This window comes from Phocoena phocoena, chromosome 8, assembly GCF_963924675.1.
Source record: "Phocoena phocoena chromosome 8, mPhoPho1.1, whole genome shotgun sequence".
Classification (NCBI taxonomy): Eukaryota; Metazoa; Chordata; class Mammalia; order Artiodactyla; family Phocoenidae; genus Phocoena; species Phocoena phocoena.
In genome coordinates, this window is record NC_089226.1 from 72,652,557 (window position 1) to 72,678,272 (window position 25,716).

At 40.8% G+C, this 25,716-nt stretch overlaps 1 protein-coding gene across 1 annotated transcript; it reads right to left on the bottom strand.

The window, feature by feature from the left end:
- Positions 1–6,149: 6,149 nt before the first annotated feature.
- Positions 6,150–24,182, bottom strand: SPTY2D1 (SPT2 chromatin protein domain containing 1). The gene is made up of 7 exons (XM_065882413.1): positions 24,123–24,182; positions 13,841–13,955; positions 11,420–12,593; positions 10,995–11,344; positions 8,959–9,130; positions 7,203–7,280; positions 6,150–6,243 (listed from the first exon to the last, which is right to left on the bottom strand). The coding sequence occupies exons 1-7, from the start codon at positions 24,180–24,182 to the stop codon at positions 6,150–6,152; spliced, it is 2,043 nt and encodes a 680-aa protein (XP_065738485.1).
- Between the last annotated feature and the right edge of the window lie 1,534 nt (positions 24,183–25,716).

Below are 25,716 nucleotides of genomic sequence, written 5' to 3' on the forward strand. Positions count from 1 at the left end.
CAGGTGATGAGTTAATAAAGATATCAGCTAGATCCTAACCACACAGAGTCACTAAAGAATGGGGCCCTCCTGCTAAGGGCTCTTCAGCCTCTACACATCTGGCATCCTGGCCAACTGTCCCATAGCTACTCACTCTGATCCCCAAGGTCACAGGAGCTGATGTCACAATTGGTGTCTGAGCTCTGACCACCAAATAGCCATGGCGAGCCACTTCAGGTCAGACTAGACCACGAAGCTCCTCAGCCAGGAGCTATCATGCTGGACCATCCATCATCTGGTCTTGAATGAAGACAGCCCAGTTTCCAGGACTCAGGGAATAGAACACCACACCTTTCGGAACCGCCTGTTTCCCCCTGCACACACCACCAGCTAAGCAAGAAGCCCCACAATGATCGTTGTCTTATGGATGCTTCTCATTGCAGGAACAATGTGGAAGGGATATAAGTATCCCCCAGGAGGGGTAAATGTGCCTTCAACTGTGTTCTCTCTTCCCACTTTGAAATGTATTCCCCGGGATAAATGAACTAAGCATCAAAATCCAACTTTAGAAACAAATACTCTCTTCTTTATTAAAAAAGTTATTGTAGCATACCTACTTCTATTCTTATTCACTATCTACTTCGAGTTGAGAGATTTCCCTCTTTCATGTGATCTTTTATACATCTTTTCCTAAGAGTCTTTACTTTTTTTAAGTTCTTCGGTGTCTTTCAAAAAAACTGGAGGTATAAAGATAATTCAGGCCCAGCCTCAAAGCTGTCTGACAGTGCTGACCTAGTCTCATGCTCATGGGACACTTTATATGTTCAGCCTTCTATACCACTTAGCCCACACCAGCAACCCACACTTAACTGTCCCTCATCAGGTAAACACTGGTCTGTAAAACGGTTCTGGTGGCAGATGTCTCTTTCCTCTCTCCTCCTCGTAAGACCTTGGATGTTCATCTTTTCTTTGCCTCTTGTCAGCTCCCACACTGCTAAGCCCCTGTGGCAACTGGGATTGGAGGCATTAGGTGAGACAGAATTGGACACAGCTACCCCTGCCTGCCCTTGAGGGCAGCTATCTCAGCCCCACACCCTAGCAAGCACTAGGCAAGACCCACCTGACATACTTTTTCCCCCCACCAGACTCCGGTGGAAATAAGCAAAGATGATCCTGGTGAAGTAATGCTGCTCTGAAGCTTTCCTGACCAGCTGCACTGTTCCTGTTGGTTTCACATAAAGTAAATGCATACCATTTTGTCACATTTTATGTAACAAGTTACCACACTTTTAAAGATGAAGACTTGGTATTCTGTTAGCTCAAAACAGGGAGATGGAGGGTCGGGAGGTAGTTGGTGGATGGGAGTGATTTGGTCCCCTCTGCTTCATAGTCTGTAAGAGTGGCATTAAGACTAAGATACCTACTTCAATTTGTCCCCTATTCTGTACCCTTGAACATAGAAATCCTCTAGAGCTCTTTAGACCTATTTCCCACATAATACCTTTCTCCTGGGTCCAAGGTCCAGGGTCCAGGCAGGGGTGAAAAATGTAAATGTTACAGAAAGGGTTAGAGATTGCAGCAACTTTAAGCCTATTCTCTGGGGGTATTTCTCTGTGGCCTTTTCACATCTATCATTAAGCCCAAAGCTTACACCATGTGGGGAAAGGGCATTTTCATATTGGGTGCTAGATACTAAACTATACAGTATTTTAATCCTTATAGTAACCTCAGCCTCATTTTACAAAATGGTAAAAATGAAGTCGAGAGGCTTAAATACCTTACCAACCCACACAGTTCTCGGTAGCAGAGTCAAAATTAAGGTCCAGGTCTTCTCTTTGGTATGCTTTTACATGCCAAGGAAAGGAGCCACGCAAGAGAGGCTGGGTTATCCAAGATCTTGACTACCTCTTGGTTCAAAAGTCTTACTCACCTGAATAAACAAGTAGTTGCCTTTTCTTTTAGCAGTGACTGCTGCTGATCCAGGCAGCATGTGTAGAAACAAAAGCTAACCGCCCAGTCCTCAGTATGACGCAGTTTGAGTTCATGAGACCAAGAATGAGAACCTAAGTATAAGACCCATGCAATTAACCTGGGTGTCTGAGCCCTAGGATATTCCCAATAAGCCCTCTAAAAGTGGTTTGAGCTTTCTGACCCTAAAAGAAAGAAAGAAAACCTAACAGGAGCAAATACTTTTAAAATAAATTATATGGAACTGCTCCCATTCTGTGGTTGCTTTGGGATGACCAATGGTTTCATTGTTCAAAAGTACACACTTACCAACAAAGTAGATCTTTGGTTACACAGACAGCATATTGTTGATGACTATTTGGCATTTGTTTGCTGAAGTATTTTTAAGTGCCTCTATGCACTGTATGGATTACTTTTTTTAATAGAAAAAGTGAATTCAAAATTCATAAGCAAAAATTTATAATTTATAAATCTAGGATACTAGCATCTTTTATGATACCTGTATGACCTAGACTCAACACATTCCGTTAAGTGCCTACATTCTCTGGCTGCATGGCTGTGCCCACTTGCCTCATATATTCTTAAGGACTCATCGTCCCAGCTCTCTCAGGCTCTTTGTATCATAGGGGATTAGAACCACTCCATTTCTTGAAAAGAGGAACTATATACCTAGTTCTTCTTCTTCCCTTGTTCCCCAACTATACCTCCAAACAGTTCTCCTAACTTGGGTGTCTGATACCAGAATAGTTCTCTAAGCTGGTGGTGCAAGAGGGGAGAGGTGGCAGTGGCAGGGGCTGAGCAGACGGGAATGTGTAAGGGAGAAGGAACAGAGGTGTGCGTAAGGAGGTAAATAAACCCCATCTCTGAAGTCCGATGAGTCTACTGGGGTTTCTAGCTGGAATAATGTTCAGGGTGATGAAATAAGGAATATGAGTTTTAGTAAATAAATGCAAACCAGTGAAAATATCAATAAAATATTTTTAATGCCTACAATATCTTTTATACATAAATTGCAAAACTTTTATCTGTATATGCAAAAGTAGATTCTCTTGCAGGTCAACAGCACCAGAAAACAAGCTATGCTATGTAAATGTTTCTTTAAACTTGATTTGTCCATTATGTAAAAGACATGGATTTAATAACTCCAAAGACATCTATATTCCACTCTTAATCATACACTAAACACCTGAATATTTATTTCATCACATCCATTCACAAAATAAATAGTAGTCTAATATATTCAGCACATTGAAAATAATACAACCAGTCTCTCTTCATATATTTATTCTCTTTCCAAACATGTTTTGGTCTCCTGCTATATCTCAGAAATGTACTAACAGCTGCTTTTAAGTTATAAAATACAAAACAGTATTTCTTGGAAAAGATCTTGGGGATTACATTAAAAAATGAAATTTCGAGTTCCCATAGACTTTCTTGTTAACAGTCTTTGAACCTTCTCACAGCACACATGTAAGGCTGCCTGTGACATGTGGTACCCTGGCCTCCAAATGGACATAATTGCATTTACAGTTTAGAGAAAATACAAAGACAAGTTCTGAAAGTAGCCTTTAAAGAAAGTCCCCCCTGCTTTGACATAGCAATACCTAAAGCAAGTGGGACTGTGCAATCAGAGCTATATGAGTTTTATGAAAACTACTTTCCCTTCACATCGTATTTGAGGATGCCGCATCCATGATCATGTAACATTATTACAATACTGAAATAACATTACTACATTCGTGACTTAACATTATCCAATAAAAGGCACATCTTCCAATATTAATAAAATCTGAAAATCAAAACAGTAGAGGACACATTAAAAATCAAGCACTTAATTTGTAAACTTGATAAAATAACAGCCTATTCCAGTTTCTTCAAAGGTTTGTGAGCTTTTTGTAAGAGTGGTCAGGAGATGCAGAACAAAATGGAAGACAGGATTTGGAAACAAGGCTAAGATTAAAAGATTCAGAACCTTTTTTTTTTTAATGAGCTACAGGAGTGCCCTTTTATAATGCTGATGCTGAAGAAAACTGAAATCAACATCTGTATTATAGAAGGAGAAATGCACCCAGAAGTGATGACACATAAGGACACAACCTGACTTTTTCTACCAAGTTCTGGAACTTTTAGCTAGCACAATGGTGCCTTTCTGTACAAATAACTGCACAATATCATTGAGTAAAGTGCTAGTAAGCTTTAAGCCACCAGAAATCTTTGAGCTGTGACAAGCACTTGATTGCAACTACAGATTTCAACGAGTCTGAATAGTGAAAAAAATATATTCAAGCAAACCACCAGACTTTTCAAGGGGAAAAGAAAAATCACGTAAGTGACAGCAAAGGAAATAATGTTCCAAACCTGTTTTATTACATGGAATATCACACTACCCTTGAATCAGTTTCACTGAAGGTATTTGAGATTGGTGAGAGGCAGTCACTAGGCTTTTCTGCCACCAGTGTTTAACAGTTCTATGTGATCATTAGAAGGGTGTTATTCCTAGTGATGAAGACACCTTTCATAGGATTCAACTTCAAAATTAAGTTCTTGCATTTTTAAAGTTTGAAACTCAATTCGAGTCAAAAGTCTTAAAAGGACTGGTATTCCCATTAAGGATGGGTCATCCCATTAAGGAAGGCTAATAGTGATAATCTATAACACCCAAAGTTGAGAATAAAGAAAGCTTTACGGATAACAAAGAATATACAAAAACAACTTTTAGACCTGTTGAAGAGTAAGGATTCTTGTAGGATAACCTCACCTACTTCCTAATCCCCACCACTCAATGGCTTAAGATAGCCACAATGTTTATTACAGAATTGTTCTACAAGCTTATGTCCCACTGTTCCCAACCCTCAGAGTCAAGGACAAATGCTCTCTGGCATCATCATACCTCATTTTCTGTTGCTGACTTTACTTGAGACTTGGCTTCTCTCCAGCCAGAACCTAGGTCAGCCCGATTGGAAGTGCTTGGACTTGAGGCTTAAGAGATATAACAAGTCTATAGATAATGACTTGAAGAAAGGTGAGAATGAAGATGTTCCACAGCCTAGTAAATACCAGTAACAGGGAACATCCTTTCCACCTGGGAAAAAAATCTCTTCACAGTGCATAGTTTGAAATAAAAGTGCAATATGGGCAAAGAGAGAAGGTGGTGGTCTTGATACACATAAATTTAGTTTTTGGTTTTTTACCGTTAATCACTAAAGAATTTAAGATAAAAATACAAAGTCATTAACATGCAAAGGTCCAGGGCACCTTGGATTCCAAAATATCTCTATAATGGGGGAGCGGAACGGGGAGGAGGGGAGCCTCACATGTCACTTCCTTATTTTTTAAACTATTATTATTCGTCCAAATCTAATGTTTGAATAAAATAAGTATTTTTTCAATATAAAAATGAAATTTTTAGATAAAAATCAAACAGCACAGTGACCTTGTCTATTTTACACTAAAGCCAATGTAACAATAAATCTGAAAGTAAACCGTGGAAAAGAATATTCTTATATAAAATGGCATAACTTGTATTTTAACTTGGAAACATTTTTGTTAATTGCCTGATCACCTAAATTAGTGAATAAGAATGCTCAGCATCCAATCCATGAATAATGCAGAATACAATTTATTCTACTTTTTACTGCAAAGTCACAGAAATGACATCCATATAATTATAACAGCTACTCTACATTTTCAAGTTCTCAATCCAAACATATAGGTTAGGACAGGTCACTTTATTGCTGGCAGCATTAATGGAAGGGCCAGTTTCCTCATCAAGACAAAATAAATTTGATTGGGAGCCAGGCAGTGCCATACTCACACATCAGCAGAATTACGGAAGTAAAGGAGCAATCCTTTTTTTTTTTTCCTTTTGGAGTAGCAAAGGAATAACGTAAGATTGGCTGACTTGTGAGCGGCCCCACATGAGAGTGCATAGCTCATCAGGATCAAGGGTGGCACCTGTGAACAGTTAGCTTCGTAAGAGCACTCACTGGGTGTTATGTCATCTGCATTACAGATTTCACCCTGGAAAGTATCTGAAAATACTTTATGCTCTAACGACAGCCTGCAGATAGATGACAGTATGCATTCCTTCTCCTTGAGTACCCAAGTAGAATTCTAAAATAAGGGGCTTCTTCAGTCTGAAGGCAGGACTTCCTTGCAGCAGACTGTTTTCAGAATTTCACAAAAATAAATAAAAGCAGCAGCTAATGCTTCTTCAGCTTCTTGGCCTTTCGACGTCTCATTTCTTCTTCTTCACGTCTCATTTCATCTAAATCTTCTTGCATACCTAGTCTTAAACTGTCAGGGGAAAAAAGGGGGTATTTATCAATATACATGAAATTACTGCTCTCTTTAAAAAAGCAAAAATGAAATTTCAACTGGGAGCTTACATGGAATGTGCTGATGCACTCAAAATGCCTCAAGCCTTTACCACTGAAAACAGACTAAGCAGGAATACTTTTTACCAGGAGCCACTGCCACTGCCTCAAGTTATAGTGGAAAAAAGACCTTACATATAACCTCAACACCTTAATATTCCCATTACAGTAATAAATATAAACTATCTCATCAGCTTTAAAAAATAAAGAACAAGAAACATTTATTCAATAAATAACATTCTTTTCTTTTCCCTTCCCAACACTTTAGTTTGATATTTTATCTAGTTAGAGGAGGGACAGCAAGAGGGAGAAAGAGGTTTAATATTCTGAGTTGAGAATGAGGTGAATTATTTCACCAAGTTAACATTATAAACAAAGTAATCATTTGTTACCCCTATCCAAGAAATGATCATTTATTTGATATCAGGTGGCCAAACAGGAATCAGACATAGGGAATTTCATATTCCTCAACAGGTCCTTGAGGCCAGCGGTGGTACAGGTTAGCAAGACTGAGATGTATCTTATGTGGAAAGGGAATTAAGGATGCGGAAAGAAAAATAACATGCTACAATGGGATCAGGGGAGGCCTCTAGCATTTATTGTGTGCCTACATGGGTGAGTCACTGCACTGGGCAACTTGTACACATTATCTTAATCCTCACAAAACCTCAATGAATGAAAACAGTATATTCTCATTTTACAAATGGGAAAACAGATTTAAAAGGCTAAGGAATTTGTCTAAAGCCCCACAGCAAGTAAGTAGGATTGGAATTCAAACAGCATGGCCCAAAGCCCCTGCTCCCAATGATGCAACTGAAGGAGGGAACAGAAAAGAATTTTTAGGACATTTCTGCACAAACGTGTTACATCTGTGCTTACCTCTTTGCTTCTTCCTTCTGCTGCTCTTTCCAACTACTCTCCATGTAACGTAAGGCATAATCGCTTTCATCTTTGTATCTGATAAGAGAAAATCAAAGTTGTTAAAAAAAAGAAAAACCCAATTTTCTAAAGGAACTACATCCTCCTGTTTTTAAAATCAACATCGTTATAACTAAATCAAACATACATTTAGGATTATTCCTCCTTGTTTGGCAGACAGTGAGGTGGGCAGAGGTTGGGTAAAGGGGAGATTCTAAAGTAAAGATAAATTAAATGACCCCTTAATATTTCCAGAAGGCAACTATTCCTGAATCTAATTTTGATCAAAGTACCAATCCAACAACGTTTGCTCAACTCACCTCTATTTACATGACAGTTTATATTAAAATCATGAAAGCACAATATATATGAAAATTATTATATATATATTAATCTCATTTGAGTTTCATGGATTCAGAACAGAGATTGAGGCAGATAACAGCTAGACCAAAAGCATATAGCTAGCTTATGACACTACTAAGATTAGGTTTTTAGAGCTGATTTTTAATCCAGTTCTTTCTTCTGCTAAATTTTTTTAAAAGACCTTTTCTTACTATTGCCTTCTAATTTCTAATATCCATGACTTCAAAGGAGAGGGCAAGTGCTGACAGATTTACTTAGACAGTTGGCCCTTGAACAACATGGGTTTGAACTGCATGGGTCCTCTTACGTGAGAATTTTTTTTCATACTACAGTGCTACACAATCCATGACTGGTTGAATCTACACGTGGTACCACAGATAGGGAGGAACTGGTACACAGAGGAACCATATATACGGAGGGCTGACTATAAGTTACTTATGGATTTTACCTAACCCCTATATTGTTCACAGGTCAATTGTATACTACCTCATTTAATCCTCCCAAATGTCATTTAAAAAATAACTTACTCAAGTTTACCCAGCTAGTAAGCTGTGGAACTTCCATTCAAACCCCGAGCTTTGCTCTATATCAGTGCTTCTCTAACTTTAATGTGCATGTGAATCACTTGGGAACCTTATAAAGCGGATCTGGATTCAGATCTAAGGTGGGGCCTGAAAGCCTGCATTTCTAACAAGTTCCCAGGTGACGTCAATGTTGTTGGTCCCACACTGCTTGCTGTTCAGGGACCACACTTTTGAGTAGCAAAGTTTTTTTTTTTTTTTTTTTGCGGTACGCGGGCCTCTCACTGTTGTGGCCTCTCCCGTTGCGGAGCACAGGCTCCAGGCGCGCAGGCTCAGCGGCCATGGCTCACGGGCCCAGCCGCTCCGCGGCATGTGGGATCTTCCCGGACCGGGGCACGAACCCGCGTCCCCTGCATCGGCAGGCGGACTCCCAACCACTGCGCCACCAGGGAAGCCCGCAAAGTTTTTTACATCAAAGAAAAGCAGGTGTCAGATCAAACTGGCTTTCAACATAGCTCTGTGGATGGCTTTCTGATTTCAAAGCCAATCCATCTCTACTACACCAAGCTGCTTCACTCTCATTAAATATATATCTTATAAGGAGAACAGTTAAAAAGGGATATTTTTTGGCCCTCATACAAGTAACTACACAAATAATTCTGCATTAATTCTTAAATATTAATTGCCAAAAAAGTAAATCTAAACAATCATGCAAGGATTCCTAATTAAGAATTGTATTCAATGCCTCTACTATTAATGTTTATTTTTTTTCCCCATAGCATGGGATTATTCAAAATAAAAAGTATATATATCTAAATCTTCTTTAGCCTTACTTTTTTCGGTCATAGCCAAAGATTTCTCGAATGTGCTTGGATATTTCTTCCTGAGGTTCTCCTTCATCTTCAATAAAATCTTCCATTTCAGAGTCATATTCATCATCATCTTCCTCCTCTTCATATTCTCGCTGCCTTTTGTAACTACCAGGGAAGGGAAGCCTTTGAGGACCTAAGAATAGAAAAGCCATTATTTATAAGATCATTAAAACTTAGTAGTCCCAACAAAGTCCTATGTAAGCTGAGATTTTAAGAACTCATTAAGATGGTAGCCTCAAAAACCAGAGCCAGGGTCTTCCCTGGTGGCACAGTGGTTAAGAATCCACCTGCCAATGCAGGGGACACGGGTTCAAGCCCTGGTCTGGGAAGATCCCACATGCCACAGAGCAACTAAGCAGTGCGCCACAACTGCTGAACCTGTGCTCTAGAGCCTGCAAGCCACAACTACTGAAGCCCGCGCACCTAGAGCCTGTGCTCAGCAACAAGAGAAGCCACCACAATGAGAAGCCCGCACGCTGCAACTAAGAGTAGTCCCTGCTCAGCACAACTAGAGAAAGCCCACACACAGCAACGAAGACCCAACGCAGCCATAAACCAACCAACCAACCAACCAGAGCCACCAACTGGCCCCCAGCATGAACTCATTACTACATCATCCCTGTTGCTTCATGGTACCCACAAGGAATAGAATTCCTGTCTATCCCAGGGCTTACTAGAACTGTTACATTTTCTAGCTTAGTAGTTCCTACTCTTTTGGATTTAAAAGACTAGTACAATTTCTTTTAAAAAAATTACAAATCACTAAAGGATCACTAATTTTACTCATGCCAAGAAAAGATGCCAAAGGTAACAATCTACCATCTATTATCACCATAATTCCATTGAAGTTTTAAAAAGTCCAAGGAAGTATGACAGATTCTCAGATATGGATAATTGTTCAAACTGAGCAAGTCTGACTTTAAGGAAAAACTCACTGCATCATCCTAATTTTTGTCATTTTGTCAAAAGACTGATTAAAAATTCTGCAAAAGACAGGCACTGATCAATAGACCAGTATCTGGGAACAACTGCTTTCTAGTCCTTGATTACAGACACTCCCTTTGTTGTTCTACAGTTGTTTTTAATACGCATGGCTTGTCTCCTTAGCTTGGAGTTTCTCTAACTTTAGCACTCTGACACTTTGGGCCAGATATTTCTTGGTTGTCGGGTAGCTGTCCTGTGCAGTGTAGAATATCAGCCTGGCCTCCATCTACTAGATGCCAGTAGCATCCCATCCCCAGTTGTGTCAATCAAAAATGTCTCCAGACATTGCCAAATGTTCACTGGGGACCAAAGCTGTCTTTGGTTAAGAACCAATGTTTTGACTGAATTAGGTAGTTTAAACTATGGAATCTCATCTTTTGTTTCTTTTTATATTCTCCATGGTGCCTAACAAGTGCTTCAACAAATCCTTAATACTATGTAGAAACTCTGACCTAGCAGTTAGTAGGTACCACCAATGATCCCATACCTTGGGACAGCAGAATCCTACAGGACTGGTAGCTAGGGCCACTGTAAGGAGCAGAAACACAAGGCCACCTAAAATAGTTCCTGGCACATAGTGGGTGCTTAACAAATATTTAATGGACAAATAATGCAACAAAAGGCTTCAAGCTTACAAATACACGCCAGTCCTTGAAGACAGGTGTCCACAGTCTTCATGAAGAGGTAAAGATGAACTCATTCATTGAACCACAAAAGGCATATACACTCACCCTGTCTTACAAACCCCATAGCTAAGTTTACTGCACTTGGAGACATTACAGGAGTAAACACAGAAGGCCCTAGATAAGTCTCTTTCTAGAGACTTTTCCAAGCCATGGTTACTAAAGGAACTCTCTGGCATAGGACATACAAAACATCAGGATTCTATCAACACAAGAATACATTTGAAAGCACATAGAAGAGTTCAAAGGGTCTTTGGTTATATAAAACAAAATATTCTTTCCAATTTCCTAGTGACAAATAAATACTTTTAGGGTGAGGGGAAATTTTACCTTGGGCAGATCTGTAGCCAGATAAGGCAGGCTTCATTCCATTCATCTGTCCATTGCTGGATCGGCTGATTATATTCTTGGAAGAAATCGTTTCTGAGACAACAGTGCATTTGGGCTTCAGAGAGGGACCTGAGGTACTAACTGTTCGCCCAGGTCCAAAGCTGCTCACTGGTCTACCAGGGCCTGAACTGCTGACAATTCGTCCAGCTGGAACTACTGATTGACCAGGGCCATTGACTGACCGCCTAGGGGCCCCTGAGCCACTCACTGGTCGTCGAATGTCATGTGGACCACTCACAGGCCGCCCAGGGCCACCAGAGCTGCCCACAGGCCGCCCAGGGCCACCAGAGCTGCCCACAGGCCACCCAGGGCCACCAGAGCTGCCCATAGGCCGCCCAAGGCCACCAGAGCTGCCCACAGGCCGCCCGGAGCCACTGGTAGGTCGCCCAGGGCAACCTGAACTGCCTGCAGGTCGACCAAGGCCACTTGTACCACTGACTGTCCGTCCTGGGGGATTTAAGTCACTGGTTGGCTTCCTGGTCCCACTGACTGATCGCTCGGGTCCTGAGTTGGAGCTGCCATTCTGGCGCCTGGGCACGGGGCCAGAACTAACTGTGGACTGAGCAGTCCCTGTGCTAGGCCTCCCAGGGGCCGAGCTGGAGCTGCTGCCTGGCTGCCTGACACCTGGACTCTTGGCCTTATTGTGTGGGGTGACCATGGGTCCAGGCCTGGAACGGCTAGGATGAGGAGATTTTTTGGCTTTGTGCTCAGTAGCGGATTTTGGAGTCCCTTTAGCAGAAGTCTTTGGGATACTTGGTGAACAGGTGCTGGAGTGGGGCTTTCCAGCCCCATTGAAAACAGGTCTGTCACGGCGCTCACAAGGCAAGGGTTGGGCGCAATTGCCAGATACTACTTTGGTCCTTTCTCCTGGCATGGATTTGGATGAAGATAGACGCAAGTGTTTCTCATTAGATGTGCTGGGTCTGGATTTCTTCTCAGCATAAGGAAGGGGAGTACCCTTGGAAGAAGGATGCGTGTCTCCGGAACCTTTGCTAAGTTTTGTGCCCACACTTTCTTTCTGAGAGGGTACTTTTCTGGTTGGTGGTAATCTTGCATCTGTCTCAGCTTTCCTTTTCCTCCGCTTTTGTTCAAGGAATTCTCGCTCCCTAAGTTCTTCTGCAGTCATAGGCCGCTCTTCTGTCTTCTTCACTACCTTTATCTCCACCGGTTCGTACTGCTTTTTCTCGGCCAGCCTGAGTAGATCATTGAAGTTCATGAGTGGTGGGGCACTTTTAAGGGGGACCTTTGGCTTGCTCTCAACTTTGGGAGGTTCTTGCTCTTCCTCATACTCTTGCTCTGACTCTGCTTGATTGTATTCTAAGAATTCATCCTCTTCCTCCATCTCAAACTCTTGGTCTGTTCCCTGGCTAGTGTGGGTTTGCATTGCCTGCCTCTTCTTTGACTTCTCCTCAACAGGAATCCCATTGTAACCATGGAAATTATCCTTTGTCCTCTTGGCCATAGCTCTTGCTTTCTTGTCATGTTTTAGCTCAATTCGCTTTTTCACTAGTTCTTCTTTTCTCCTTTTCTCTTCCAAAGCTAAAAGAGGCAAAACAACATATTATTTCAGGGTCTCGATAACAGTATGTTTATCTGAAATCAGTAGGTGGCCAAAACCAAGCAACATTCAAGTTACAGTTTGAAGAAGTTCGAAGACATCTAAGAATCAAATGAGGAAGTCATTAAAGTATCAATTTGAGTCATCTTTACATAATTAGTGGGTCACATATGGGTTTTTCTATATGACTAAGCAAGGGAGAGTCTTGGCTTTTAGCTTTAAATATAGAAAATAGTTCATATCAAATAAATATACCAAGTTAAGAGAATATTCGTACCCACTTAACAGTTGTTATTAATTATGAATCAGTGGATACTTAAACTTATTGAATTAGTTTCCTTGTCATTTGCATAAAGTAAACCTACTGCTTGAGTTTACTCGTTTTACAAAAGTGTCCCTATTTTAACCTTTTAGGTAGCACTCTTATTTGTTTATTTTTTTAATCTTTTCGGCTGCGTTGGGTCTTCGTTTCTGTGCACAGGCCCTCTCCAGTTGCGGCGAGCGGGGGCCATTCTTCGCTGCTGTGCACAGGCTTCTCATTGCGGTGGCTTCTCTTGTTGCAGAGCACGGGCTCCAGGCGCGCGGGCCTCAGCACTTGTGGCACACGGGCTTAGCCACTCCACGACATGTGGGACCCTCCTGGAGCAGGGCTGGAACCCGGGTCCCCTGCATTGGCAGGCGGACTCCCAACCACCGCGCGACCAGGGAAGTCGCTAGATAGCACTCTTAATAACATATTTTTTAAAATTAAAATACAAAGTAGGTAGAAGCAGATTCAGAACCAAGGTCAAGGGGGAGTTCCCTGGTTGTCCAATGGTTAGGACACAGTGCTTTCACTGCCGTGGTCCTGGGTTCAATCCCTGGTCAGGAAGCTAAGATCCCGCAAGTCATATGGTACAGCCAAAAAGCAAACAAACAAACAAACAAACAGGAAAAGAACCAAGGTCAAAGAATGGAGTTCTTACTTCTTACTGGAGAGCTAATATGGCCAATTAGAAGATATGGTCACTATACCCAAAAAGCTTTTAATTTAAGAGGAAATAAAAGATAACATCCATACAAATGATCAACACAAGAATATACGTAATGCTATAAATACAGCTGACTCAGACACATACACAACAAATCCATCAGCCTGTTATGATATTACAAACATCCACTGGTTAGGTACAAGCTAGTTGTGAAGACAGAAGACTTTAAAATTGAGAATAAGGCTATAGATTCATACCTTTTTTCCTGAGCTCTTCTTCTTTTCTTCTGAGAAAAGCCTGGACAGCTGCCGACTGGACACCCTTAACTTTCGGGTCTTTTTTGGGAGGCCCCACTGCCAAACTGTATCTTTTCTAAAAATAAAAACAGAGGAAAAGTTATACACAATTAACTTTGAAGCAATAGAGAGGTTTAAATGTTGACTGAAAAATCTGTTCTGAATAATTAAGAGATCACATAACCCACATGAAAACTTAGCTATAAAATTTCAGGCTGAATATGATTATACATGAATATTTTTAGGTGCAGAGTTTCTTTAAACATCCTCGATAATACATAAATGAACAATTGAGAGAAACACTATTTTCAGGCTATTTTCCCCAAAAGATACCTGGACTGGGGGAACTGAAAAAAATCACCACTAAAACAGATTGAGTGCTTTAGAATTCTGATTTAAAAGCTTAGCCTTCTTCAGAACTTTCCAAACAGAAAAAACTACTATCACAACTGTTTTCCTCCTGAGTACCCTACTCCAGATGATTTTCATAGCTGCTTCATAGGTTACTTTGCTTTCAACATGAAATAATGAGCTTCTACTTTGACCATGGGCAAAGCTGGTGGCCAGCCATAGCCAAAAAGCATTTCAAAGAAATTTAAGCAGCAAGAAGGGCCCAAGTCTCCGTAACCTTTAAGTGCAGCTCTGTGTTCGTTAAAAAATATTAATTTGCCACACAAACCCTTTTAGACAGGTTTCCATGTCACCCAAAAAGCACTAACATTATCCTGGAACAGATGGTATTTCTCTGGGCTTTGATTTTTATCTAACTGCATTGGGAAATGACTAAAACTAGAATAATGTTAATTTAAACTATAAAAGGAAAAATATTTCCTTTTATTTTATCGTTAGAGAAGTATGATAAACAGAGCTAATAACTCAGACCAGGATGATTAATCTCTAGGACCATTCCAAATTAAATTTATGGGCTAGGAAATAAGAATTTTTTAATGCCCTCCTTCTTTCGTCTTAGGCAGATGACATTCTAATCCACTCAACCTGCTGCTGTGCTAGTTAAGAAACACTAACCTATGAGAACAAATTGAGCTACTTAGGAACCAAAAAAGTGACTCCCAAAATGTGTATGAAATTCCTGGAGGAAAGCCAAAGGACTCATGCTTACTACACAGCTGCCAAATAGAAGGCATCCTGAAACAGGCTGGAAGTTCCAGCTAAGTTAGTCTACCAACAAAGCAGCTGGCCAAGAAAGCAGGCCCTAATCCAACCTGAAAATCCTACGTGATAGCAATGCTTGAGACCTGACACATCCCACATAGAGAGAAATTCCAAAAGAGAACAACCAGATTCCTTTCCCAGTCCCCTTGGCTGTCATAAAATCCTTTAAGAAGTCCATATCTTTGCAAATTTAGTTGCAATCCTTTCCATAGTGGATTGCGACCCAATATGTAAAGGAGAAAGGAAAGGGAAAGGAAGACAGGAGAAAAAGAATATTGCTTACCTAACTAGATATATAAAATTTATCATAGTTTACAAGAACCTCAAACATAGGCCTTATCCACAGGAAACTCACATTTTCTTAACAGAAGTGCTACCATGAAGATGATTCAAGTTGCATAAGACACATAGACTCATAAGCAGAGGCACACACTCACTCTACCCCATCCCATCAAGTAGATATGTGAGAAGAGGAAGGGTGGATTTGTGTTGCCAAGGCTCAAGATTTTTCTGTCCCTGCCAACTATATAGCCCAGAGATTCACCTGCCAAATCAAAGCTTACACAGGGCTCCCCCTACCCCAAAATGCCAATATACACATTAGTGTTAATCATTTAAAATAGGATTGGTTTGTTACCTAGGTATGACAGCAGCAAGTGAGCACTTCCTCATTTGATTTCAGGGTAGACATCTTTCTTCCTAACCTGGGACTTAAAGAGGTAGGTAATGGGATATGACTAGCAGAAAAGCTACTCTTGACTGAATACAAGCACTGAATGAGAAAACCACAGTGTCAATGGGGCAGTTTAATACCTTGTTTACTAAGCTTCAATCATTCGCATATCACCTTCATGATTTTTGCCCTTTTATAGTATAGCACTTGTATTATTATTTACTAATTTTAAGAAAACATGTAGATCAAACACCATGACTTATTACTACAGCTTTACCTCAAGCAATAATACCCATAAAATGACAGGCTTGAAAGGCTAGTTATATTTTTCCAAATCCTATCAAAATATATAACTTAAAAAAATGCAACTATGAGAATAAAACGTATTTGTGTATCACCTAAAATCATGGTACAGCCAAAGCTACGTGTACTGCACTTTGGGAAACACCAACTGGGAAACATAAGCACAAGAAAGGCAGAACACAATAAAGAAACAAGGGAGGGGGTTCAGGAACTCGGATTCACTCAGGAAAGAGTCCCAAAGACTACTTTGAGCTTTTTTCAAAGTATACACCTATTTTCATCAATTCACATGCCAATTTCAAATTCAGCTTTTGTTTTTAAACACTGCTATGTATCCCTTAAGGATACTTATTAAGCTGGCCTCACATTTAACCCAACATTTTTGCTGTCCTTGTCCTGTCCGTATGATGGAGAAGGAATTCAATAAATCTATACGACGTCTTACTTCGCGGACCTGCTGGGAAACAATTTAAGTAGGACAAGGTCCTACTTGATGAGGCTTAATCTTATTTACTGACACGGGCTGAGTCATAATTAATAGTTTCTTACATCCTCTGTAGCTTGATGCACTCAAAAGCAGATACCAGGAGAGTATTAAAATATTCTCTTAGGCAAAGTTTAGATCAAAACCTAGAAATCTGGGGAGAAAAAAAAGGGTTGGGTCTCCAGAGATAATAATGATCTTCTTTTTTAACATTTTTAATGAGATTTAATTCACATACGATAAAATCCACCCATTTAATATGTATGACTATATTCATAGCGTTGTACAACCATCACCACTATCTGATTCCAGAACATTTTCACCTTCCGAAAAAGAAATCCCTTACCCTTCAGCAATCATTCCCCATTCCCCCTTCACCTATGCCCCTGGCAGCCCCTAATCTACTTTCTGTTTCTATGGATTTGCCAGTTCTGGACATTTCATATAAATGAAATCATGCACCTAGTGTACCATTACATAGTGACTGAGATGCATCATAAAATAAGGTAAAATTTAGAAGCCGTAGGTAAATGATTATGTAGGTAATTGATTATACAAAGTAAGTAAGATTTTTCAATTAAAAAAACTTTTTTTTCTTCATCTGCTCCAGAATTTCTATGTGAAACTCTCTCATCAGACTTTACTGAACACTTACAAGTGCCATCAAAACACCAACAGGGTTACTACCCAAGGCTTTATTAGGCTGGAGTTGGAGAGCCGGAGTAGGGAGCTAGATGGATTCGAGCTTTACAGACGACAACCTTCCTCACCACCCCACTTCCGACAGCAGTAGCTCCAGCCTGAGCGCCACCCTGCCCAACACATTCCAGACTTGCCAGCCCCCACAACCACATGAGCCAATTCCCTAAGACATATCCTACTGGTTCTGTTTTTCTGGAGAAGCCTGACTGCTACAGTGGTCTTTCCTATTTTACTACTTTCACTTAGCATAATGTTTTCAAGGTTCATGTTGTAACATAGTCAGTACTTGGTTGCTTTTATGGATGAATAATTTTTCATTGTATGGATATCTAATCATCAGTTAATGGATATTTAGATTGTTTCCACTTTTTGGCTATTATGAATAATGCTGCTGTGAACATCTGTGTACAAGTTTTTCTGTGAACGTGTATTTCCTTTCTCTTGGGTCTATCACTATAGACGTTCCTAACATTGAGCTGGCTAGACTTTTGAAAAAGGGGTTGCAGTCAGACCCTGGTATTAGAAGATTTGCTGTAACAGAATATTTTATTAGACAGTCTCCTTCCCCCACAGAGGTGCCCAGCAGAGAACCATGTGTTGAAAAGAAAGCTTCAGGCTGGGATTACATTATATTCCATTTAATAAGGCAGGAGAACTGTCTGCACTTTCTCCCACATCAGATGGTCACATTTAGCTCTAGCAGCAACACATCAAGATGCATCCACCAATTCTGTATCTGACTCAAGGCACCAGGCTGCTTCATTGTTTGAGCTTCATGAAAAGCAGCTGGACAAGAGTTTCTTTTATCCTAAGTGTATCCATTTTATTATACTGCAAGCCGACTCATTCTGCTGGGCCCCAGTGAATGATCCACCACAGTGAAGCTCATGCCATAGAAATACAGTATCAGAGATTTTGCCAATATTTGTAATTCTGAAGCCAAGTGACCTAGAAAATATTAAGTCACTTTTAAACACATGTGTTCCTTGCATTGAAACTATACTGTCATGGTCAGATTAAGAAAATAAGGAGCTTTCAGTCTGGAAATATATGTTCACCAAATATGTTATATTAGAATCAATAGTCAATTCCTTCTTGAAAGCTGTTCTTTACTCAGGAGATAATATATTGTTGTAATTGTAGAAAATATAAATTTCCTGATGGTTTTATATAAATTAGAGGTTTATCATTGGTTACAAATAGGAGTTAGAAATATTCAAAGAATATATCCAGGACTTCCCTGTTGGCGCAGTGGTTGAGAGTCCGCCTGCCGACGCAGGGGACGCGGGTTCGTGCCCCGGTCCAGGAAGATCCCACATGCCCCGGAGTGGCTAGACCTGTGAGCCATGGCCGCTGAGCCTGCGCATCCGGAGCCTGTGCTCCGCAAAGGGAGAGGCCACAGCAGTGAGAGGCCTGCGTACCGCAAAAAAAAGAAAAGAATCTGCCTGCCAATGCAGGGGACATGGGTTCAAGCCCTGGTCCAGGAACATCCCACATGCCATGGAGCAACTAAGTCCATGCATGACAACTACTGAGCCTGCGCCCTACAGCCCACGAGTCACAACTACTGAGCCCGTGAGCCACAACTGCTGAAGCCCGTGCGTCTACAGCCTGTGCTTCACAACAAGAGAAGCCACCGCAATGAGAAGCCCCGCGCACCACAATGAAGAGTAGCCCCCACCCGCTGCAACTAGAGAAAGCCTGCGCGCAGCAACAAAGACCCAACGCAGCCAAAAAAAAAAAAGAATTTATCCTTAACTTTAATAATGACTACACAACTTCTACAATCCTCTCAAAACATCATACTCAGGGAATGAATGCAGGCCTGGAAAACCACTGATTTGCATTAGGCTTGCTTAGCTGGGTAGCTAAGAGGGTGAAAATAAAACCACCAAAAAGCATGCTATTCGAGACTGCTATGGGGTCAAATGTAAATTTTACTATTATTGTGTTTAAAAAATATACCAGATTATATAAGATGTATTAATAGTATCAAATAGATACCTCAGAGCCTCTAGTCCAACCTCATGTTAGAAATGGCCCCCAAAAGACAACTGTGTATTTACTGTCTATCACTCACACAATTTGTAGCAGTGTCTGAATTAGAGTCTAGGTCTCCTGACTCAGGGGCAAAAGTGTTCCCACTACAACATGCTTCACTTCTAACCTAATCCCAACATTTTCATCTCTAGCTTGAACCTCATTCTTAAATGCCATTCCCTAATTCCTACCTGCCTCTTAGATCGTGCCATTACCCCAAACAGGTCCACCACTGAACTTTCCCTCAACCTCAGACTCTATTTCTGTTAACTATGCTGGCGCTCTCCCAAACAGGCTGTATACCTCTATCCTCCAGTTTCCATATGCTGTTAGTTTGGTCTTTAAATTTCTCTCCCATCAGACTTTACTGTACACTGAGAAGTGTCATCAAAAAAACAATAGGGTTACTGCCCAAGGCTATATTAGGCTGGAGTTGGGGGTAGGGAGCTAGATGGATTCAGGCTTTATAGAAGACAACCTTCCTCACCCCCCTATTTCCAAAAGACTCTCCTCATTCAACACAGGGTGGTGATTAAGAGCAAGATCTCTGAAGCCAGTTTGCCTGGACTACATTCTCTGCTCTGCCATGACTAACCCTGTCACTTATTAGCTGTGTGACTCTGGGAACGTTTCTTCATCTCCCTGGACTTCAGTTTCCTGATCTGTAAAACAAGCTTCCATATATAGTTATTATGATGATTAAATTAATATACAAAAAGTGCCTAGAACAGTGCCTGGCACAAAGGAAGCACTATAAATGTTAATTGTTGTCACTCTCATCCTTATTATTCATAAAGAGATTGTCTAGGTAGTGATGGGGAAGAGAAAGAATCTCTGTGGGGCAGTCGTTTCTAAAAGACCCCTTCCCTAAAACACCAGTTCAGAAGTACTGCTCCAGGCTAGAAATCTAAAGCTGCCCCAGGCACTACAAAAGTCATCTTCAGATCTAAGAGTGGGAAATAATCCAGTTATAATCAACTATCATCAAGGGCTACAAAGTGACTGCCTGCAGAAACTTTTTTGTTGGCCTATACTATTCTTTAAAAGGAAGTATAGATGGACAAAAAGCACACGAAAAGAGGCTCAACATCACTAATTATTAGAGAAATGCAAATCAAAACTACCGAATGGTCATCAAAAAATCTACAAACAATAAATGCTAGAGAGGGTGTGGAGAAAATGGAACCCTCCTTCACTGTTGATGGGAATGTAAATTGGTACAACCATTATGGAGGACAGCATGAAGGTTCCTTAAAAAACTAAGTATAGAATGACCATATGATCCAGTAATCCCACTCCTGGGCATATATCTGGAGAAAACCATAATTCGAAAAGATACACGCACCCCTATGTTCACTGCAGCACTATTTACAATAGCCAAGACATGGAAGCAACCTAAATGTCCACTGACATAGGAGTGGATAAAAATGTGATACATATATACAGTGGCATATTACTGAGCCATAAAAAAGAACAAAACAATGCTATTTGCAGTGACATGGATGGACCTAGAGACTGTCATACTGAGTGAAGTCAGACAGAGAAAGACAAATATCATATGATATCGCTTATACGTGGACTCTAAAAAAAAATGGTACAAATGAACTTATTTACAAAACAGAAATAGAGTCACAGATGTAGAAAACAAATTTATGGTTACCAGAGGAAAGGGCGGGGAGGGATAAATCGGAAGATTGGGGTTGACATAGACACACTACTATATATAAAAGATAATAAGGACCTTTTATTATCTAATAAAATAGATAATAACGACTGTGTATAGCACAGGGAACTGTTCAATACTCTGTAATGACCTATATGGGAAAAGAATCTAAAAAAGAGTGGATACATGTATAACTGCTTCACTTTACTGTTCACCAGAAACTAACACAACATTGTAAATCAACTATACTCCAATAATAATTTAAAAAAATTTTTAAGCTTTTTAAAAATAAAAAAGGAAATATAACCAGCACAAGGAATATAGCTTGTATTTTATAATAATTTTATATGGAGTATAATCTATAAAAATATCAAATGACTATATTGTCACCTGAAACTAATGCAATATTGTAAGTCAACTATACTTCAATTTAAAAAAAAGGAAATGTTACTACTATAAAGTACCTATATTCTTACCCTCAAGGGTCTATAGCTCCCCAAATCCTTATATCCTTATATGAAGGCTTCCCCTTACTTTTTGATCTGAGGGTCACACCAGAGCTACAGTATCTTGTCTGGGATGATTTTCAGACTGATTGTGAGAAAGACCATTTAACTTGCCTCATGCACTACAAGCCATCAATTATAGTTACTTGTAACCTGTAAGAATCCAGATTCTAAGCTCTTCTATTCTACTAAACAAGACAACCACTTTGTTTTTGTTAGAGCAACCCAGGGAGAAAAATATTAAAGGCAAGGTTACCAAAAATATCTTTCCTCCTTTAAAATAAACAGAGCTAATAACAGTGACTGGTTACATCACCTTGATCAGCTGTTTTTTTTGTATTCAGTTTTCCACTGCGAAATGATAGCATGCTTAATATTTCTAGGCATGATGCAATCCTTCTTTTATTTTAACTAAAACATTATAAAGGTAACTATTTCTCTTAAAAAGAAACAATGTAAAAGAAAGCTGTCTCAATGGGAACTGTTCATTGCTTTTCAAGTCAGATACAGTAGACACATCTTAAAAATAAAAGCCCTGCAAAGAGTTCCAAATGGCTGTACAGGTGTTTCAGCTTTTAGCCTCCCTTGGATTTTAGTCCAATCAATGCTAGTGTACTTCTTTTCTGTAGCAAAGGTGTGACACAGGAACTTGATGACTGAAATCGAAAGTCAGCTCCGATAGGATCCAAATGGAAGGTGGGGGAAGAGATGGCTAAAAGAGAAATATGAACCAAGCACTAGAGAGGGATGGAGTTATCTGCAATTACTGCAAAGCCTCTGTGGTTCTCAGACCATAATTCAATCAATAAAGTTTTTGTCAAGCAGGGTGTGTGTGTGTGTGTGTGTGTGTCCATGCACTTGCAGAAATGTTTTTCTTGACTTGGATGGTGGTTTATAAGGATACTTGCTTTGTAACAGTCTTACACTGTACAATATGTGTTAGATTTCACAAGTGATAGTGTGCTCTAAAAGGCTTTACTTTGAGCTGATAAAGCAAATATTCAATAACTTAAAATAATTAGATGAATCGAGTAAAAACAAGATAATGGATTAAATGAAATACAATCTTGCTCTATTCCTCAATAGTTTCTTCTGTGACTTACTTTCATCTGAAGTAAAAAGATAAAGAGTTATAATGCTGATAACTAAATCAAACTTCCAGGCTTACTAGCTTTTGGGGTGGGTGGGAAGGAAAGGCATGCTTTCATGAAGTACATGCCTATGTTCATCTATTAAATTTTAAATGACCGCCAATTTACCCATTTTCCTTTTTGCTTTCAATCTTTGTTATTCCAATCATAGATAAATCGATAATATATATATTCTGAAATATAGACATAGTTTGAAAACTTCTGCTCTAGAAATATGTACTTTTCTCTCAGCAACCATTGGTTTTTAGAATAAGAAATGAGTAACTTGGTTCTGATTCTTCCACAGAATAGTCTTCGGCATCAGGGCTAGTATTATCTATCTCTGACCTCCACTGAAATTGAGTAAGATGTACAATGAGATATGGACCTAATTTATGCAAATATGAATGTTACTAGATCCAATATCGACTTGTCTAGGAAATTTACAGATGCAGAAAGTAATTCTGTCATTCAAGGTTTCATAACTTCAAGATCATTCGGAGTATTTGGGATGGGATGTGAATATATATAATAAGCTGATGAATATCAGTTTTATTTACCAGTTATTTTACTATTTTTAGATCAATATCTTCAAAAGAGTAAAAAGAATGAGCCAGCCTCAAAAGACAAGAAAAGCGCAGGGGAGGGAAAAAAATATTGCAAATATACAAAAATCTAAGAAATGCATAGTGAGAGCTCAATAAGGTCCAGTTGAATTGACTTTAAAAGAGAGCCATTTGAGCTCTACACCTCATCGCTCAAACTGCAGGTAACACAAGGCAATCTATCGGTTTACAGCTGGGCTGTGGTACCATCTGATGATACAGAAATGATTAGCTCATGCAAAACAGCTACACCCCCGCAAAGCAGGCACTATCACTCACTACCTCATTTAAAGTCTTACACCGCTCTGCGAATATTAGCGAATTAGCAAACGTTAGTGAGTAAATGGGACCTAGATTTGAAACAAAGACAAATCTGGAAGACCACAAATAAATGGAAGCTGAAACTATTTCACTCATTCTGTTGGCCAAGGATTTCGTGGAATCCACTCAACTCCCGCCTTGGGAGGTGATAATTCAATCACCTGGTTGGTTGAGTGGGTGGGGCCACAAGTCAAAGAACTTTTTTGGGAAATCACAAAACGTTTGACCCAAAGATCGGCGGGAAATCGCCTCAAAAGCTATCAGGCCAAGTCCCTAAAATTCCTGAACTCCCCAACCTCTGGGTTGAAGTTTACGCCGAAGCTAGAAACTACTAGCGCTAGATTCCACTATGTGCCAGGCATGGCTCTTTCTCACCAGCGCAAAGTTGCAGGGTGTTAACGCCTGAACAAGCCGCTCGTCAGAAGGCTCCCGCCTCGCATCTCAAGCCCGTCTTCACCCCCAGTACTCAGAAGTACATGTCCAAGAGAAAAAAACAAAACCACCACCCAACCAACAAAAAAAACGGCGTCCAGGTCTTTCCTCTCCCGGAGCCGACAGACGGATTCCTGGAAGTTCCATGGGCCACACAATTCGGAACTGGAAGTCCAGGATCTCCTACAGTCGCGCCCCGGCTGGTACTTACCGGCACGTTGTTGACACCTTGTGCTTTGGAAGCTATCAGGAGAATTTCCCTGAAGTCCATTCTGGCCGAGGCGGAGGGCTGGGCCAGCCTCTCGGAAAAGAGTGAAACTGCGCCTTAGCGAGGCGACCAGCAACATCCGAATGAACTGCCTGACCAGCCCCTCTCCCACCCCTCCCTTGCACAACCACTTCCGGAGCCTTCCAAAGCCGTCTGCCCACCCCCTTTCCTCCAGCGGCCAGTACCCTTCCAGGTCCGCCGCTTCCCTCGCGATTCTTTGGCGTAACTTCCGCTTTTAGGCTCGAGACACGTAGAAACGTAGTACGTGTCTGTTGGCGTCGGCTCGAAGGGGCGGGACTAAGCCCTTCACCGACCAATGAGATTCGGCCTAGTAAACTGGGGGGTGTGGCCAAGGGAGAGAATCGCTACCCTGAGGGCCTTGGCGTGAGGCCTGACAATTATGATGCTCATTGTGAGGTCTCGGTAGGGGGCGGGGGCGAGGTGGTGAGGCGTTACCTACCAGGCCTGGGTTCGCTGGGTGTCACGGGTGGGCGCTCAGGTTTGAGACGGCGGCGTCCCAACAGCAGAACCGACGGGTCTCGAGCAGGGGGTTTCAGTTACCCGTTTGTAGGCACTCGCCAAGCTGCGCAGGCGCAAACCGCCCCGACTGGTCGTCTGTCTTGGGTACACATTACTCAAAGCGTCTTGGCACAGGGCGTGTGTGCTCACCTCCTACACACATGCACGCGTGCCGTGTATAGAGGCGGCCGCTTACAGCTTTTGCCTCATTCAGATAATAAGCCCCATGTAGGGCAGCGAACTGTGTGTTTTGCTCAGTGGGTAAATGGAGGAATTCCTTACATACACCCCCGGCCTGGATATACTAGGCCCACTGATCAAAACGTACATATATTTATATGTACGTATTCATATTCGTTGGGAGTCCAGTCGAGAGTTCCTCTTAAGATTATCTGGGGTAATTTTTACTCAGTAAAATACACTAATTAGGCAGGCCTGGGGCTGTGGGTAAGAATAGGCCCGGGTCGACTGCAAACAGTAGGAATCTTTCTGGTGTGATGGAAGTGCTCCAAAACTGGATGTGCTGATGGCACATCATCGTGCACTTAAAACAGGTGAATTTTGCAGTATGTAACTTATCTCAATAAAGCTGTTTAAAAATATTAGGCAAAGCCTCTCTGTCTTCCTGTTTTCAACGGAAGTTTAACGCTGAGGTGTGGCCTTAACTACCTTTCTCCATTTAAGGCTGCCCAAACAACAGACCAAAATTAAGCCTTTGTCCAATGGCAGAACTGTAGTTCTCAATGATTTTACACCCTCTGTGGAGCCCAGCATAGCATACTGTAACTTATGCCATAGTTCCTTTCAAATACATACCCATCTATTTTAAGTAGTTCACACTTGCTGGAGGCCAACTCTACAAATATTTCCCCCTCGCAGGATTGTAAGTTATATGGAATCTTGGGTGTAATATATTGAAAAAACTAACAGATGTCAGGTTCCTCATCTATTAAAAATTAAAACTAAGATTTTAAAAGTTCCTTCAAGTGGTTCTCTATTCAGCAGGTAGAGTCAATGG

Bases quoted from the DNA above. Each gene is read 5' to 3' on its own strand.
- SPTY2D1 (XM_065882413.1), bottom strand. From the start codon at position 24,182: ATGGACTTCAGGGAAATTCTCCTGATAGCTTCCAAAGCACAAGGTGTC. The intron at 11,345-11,419 runs GCGGCCTGTGGG...GCCTGTGGGCAG, and splicing joins CGACCTACCAGTGGCTCCGG to CTCTGGTGGCCCTGGGCGGC. The intron at 6,244-7,202 runs GTAAGCACAGAT...TTCCCCTGACAG, and splicing joins CAGAAGGAAGAAGCAAAGAG to TTTAAGACTAGGTATGCAAG.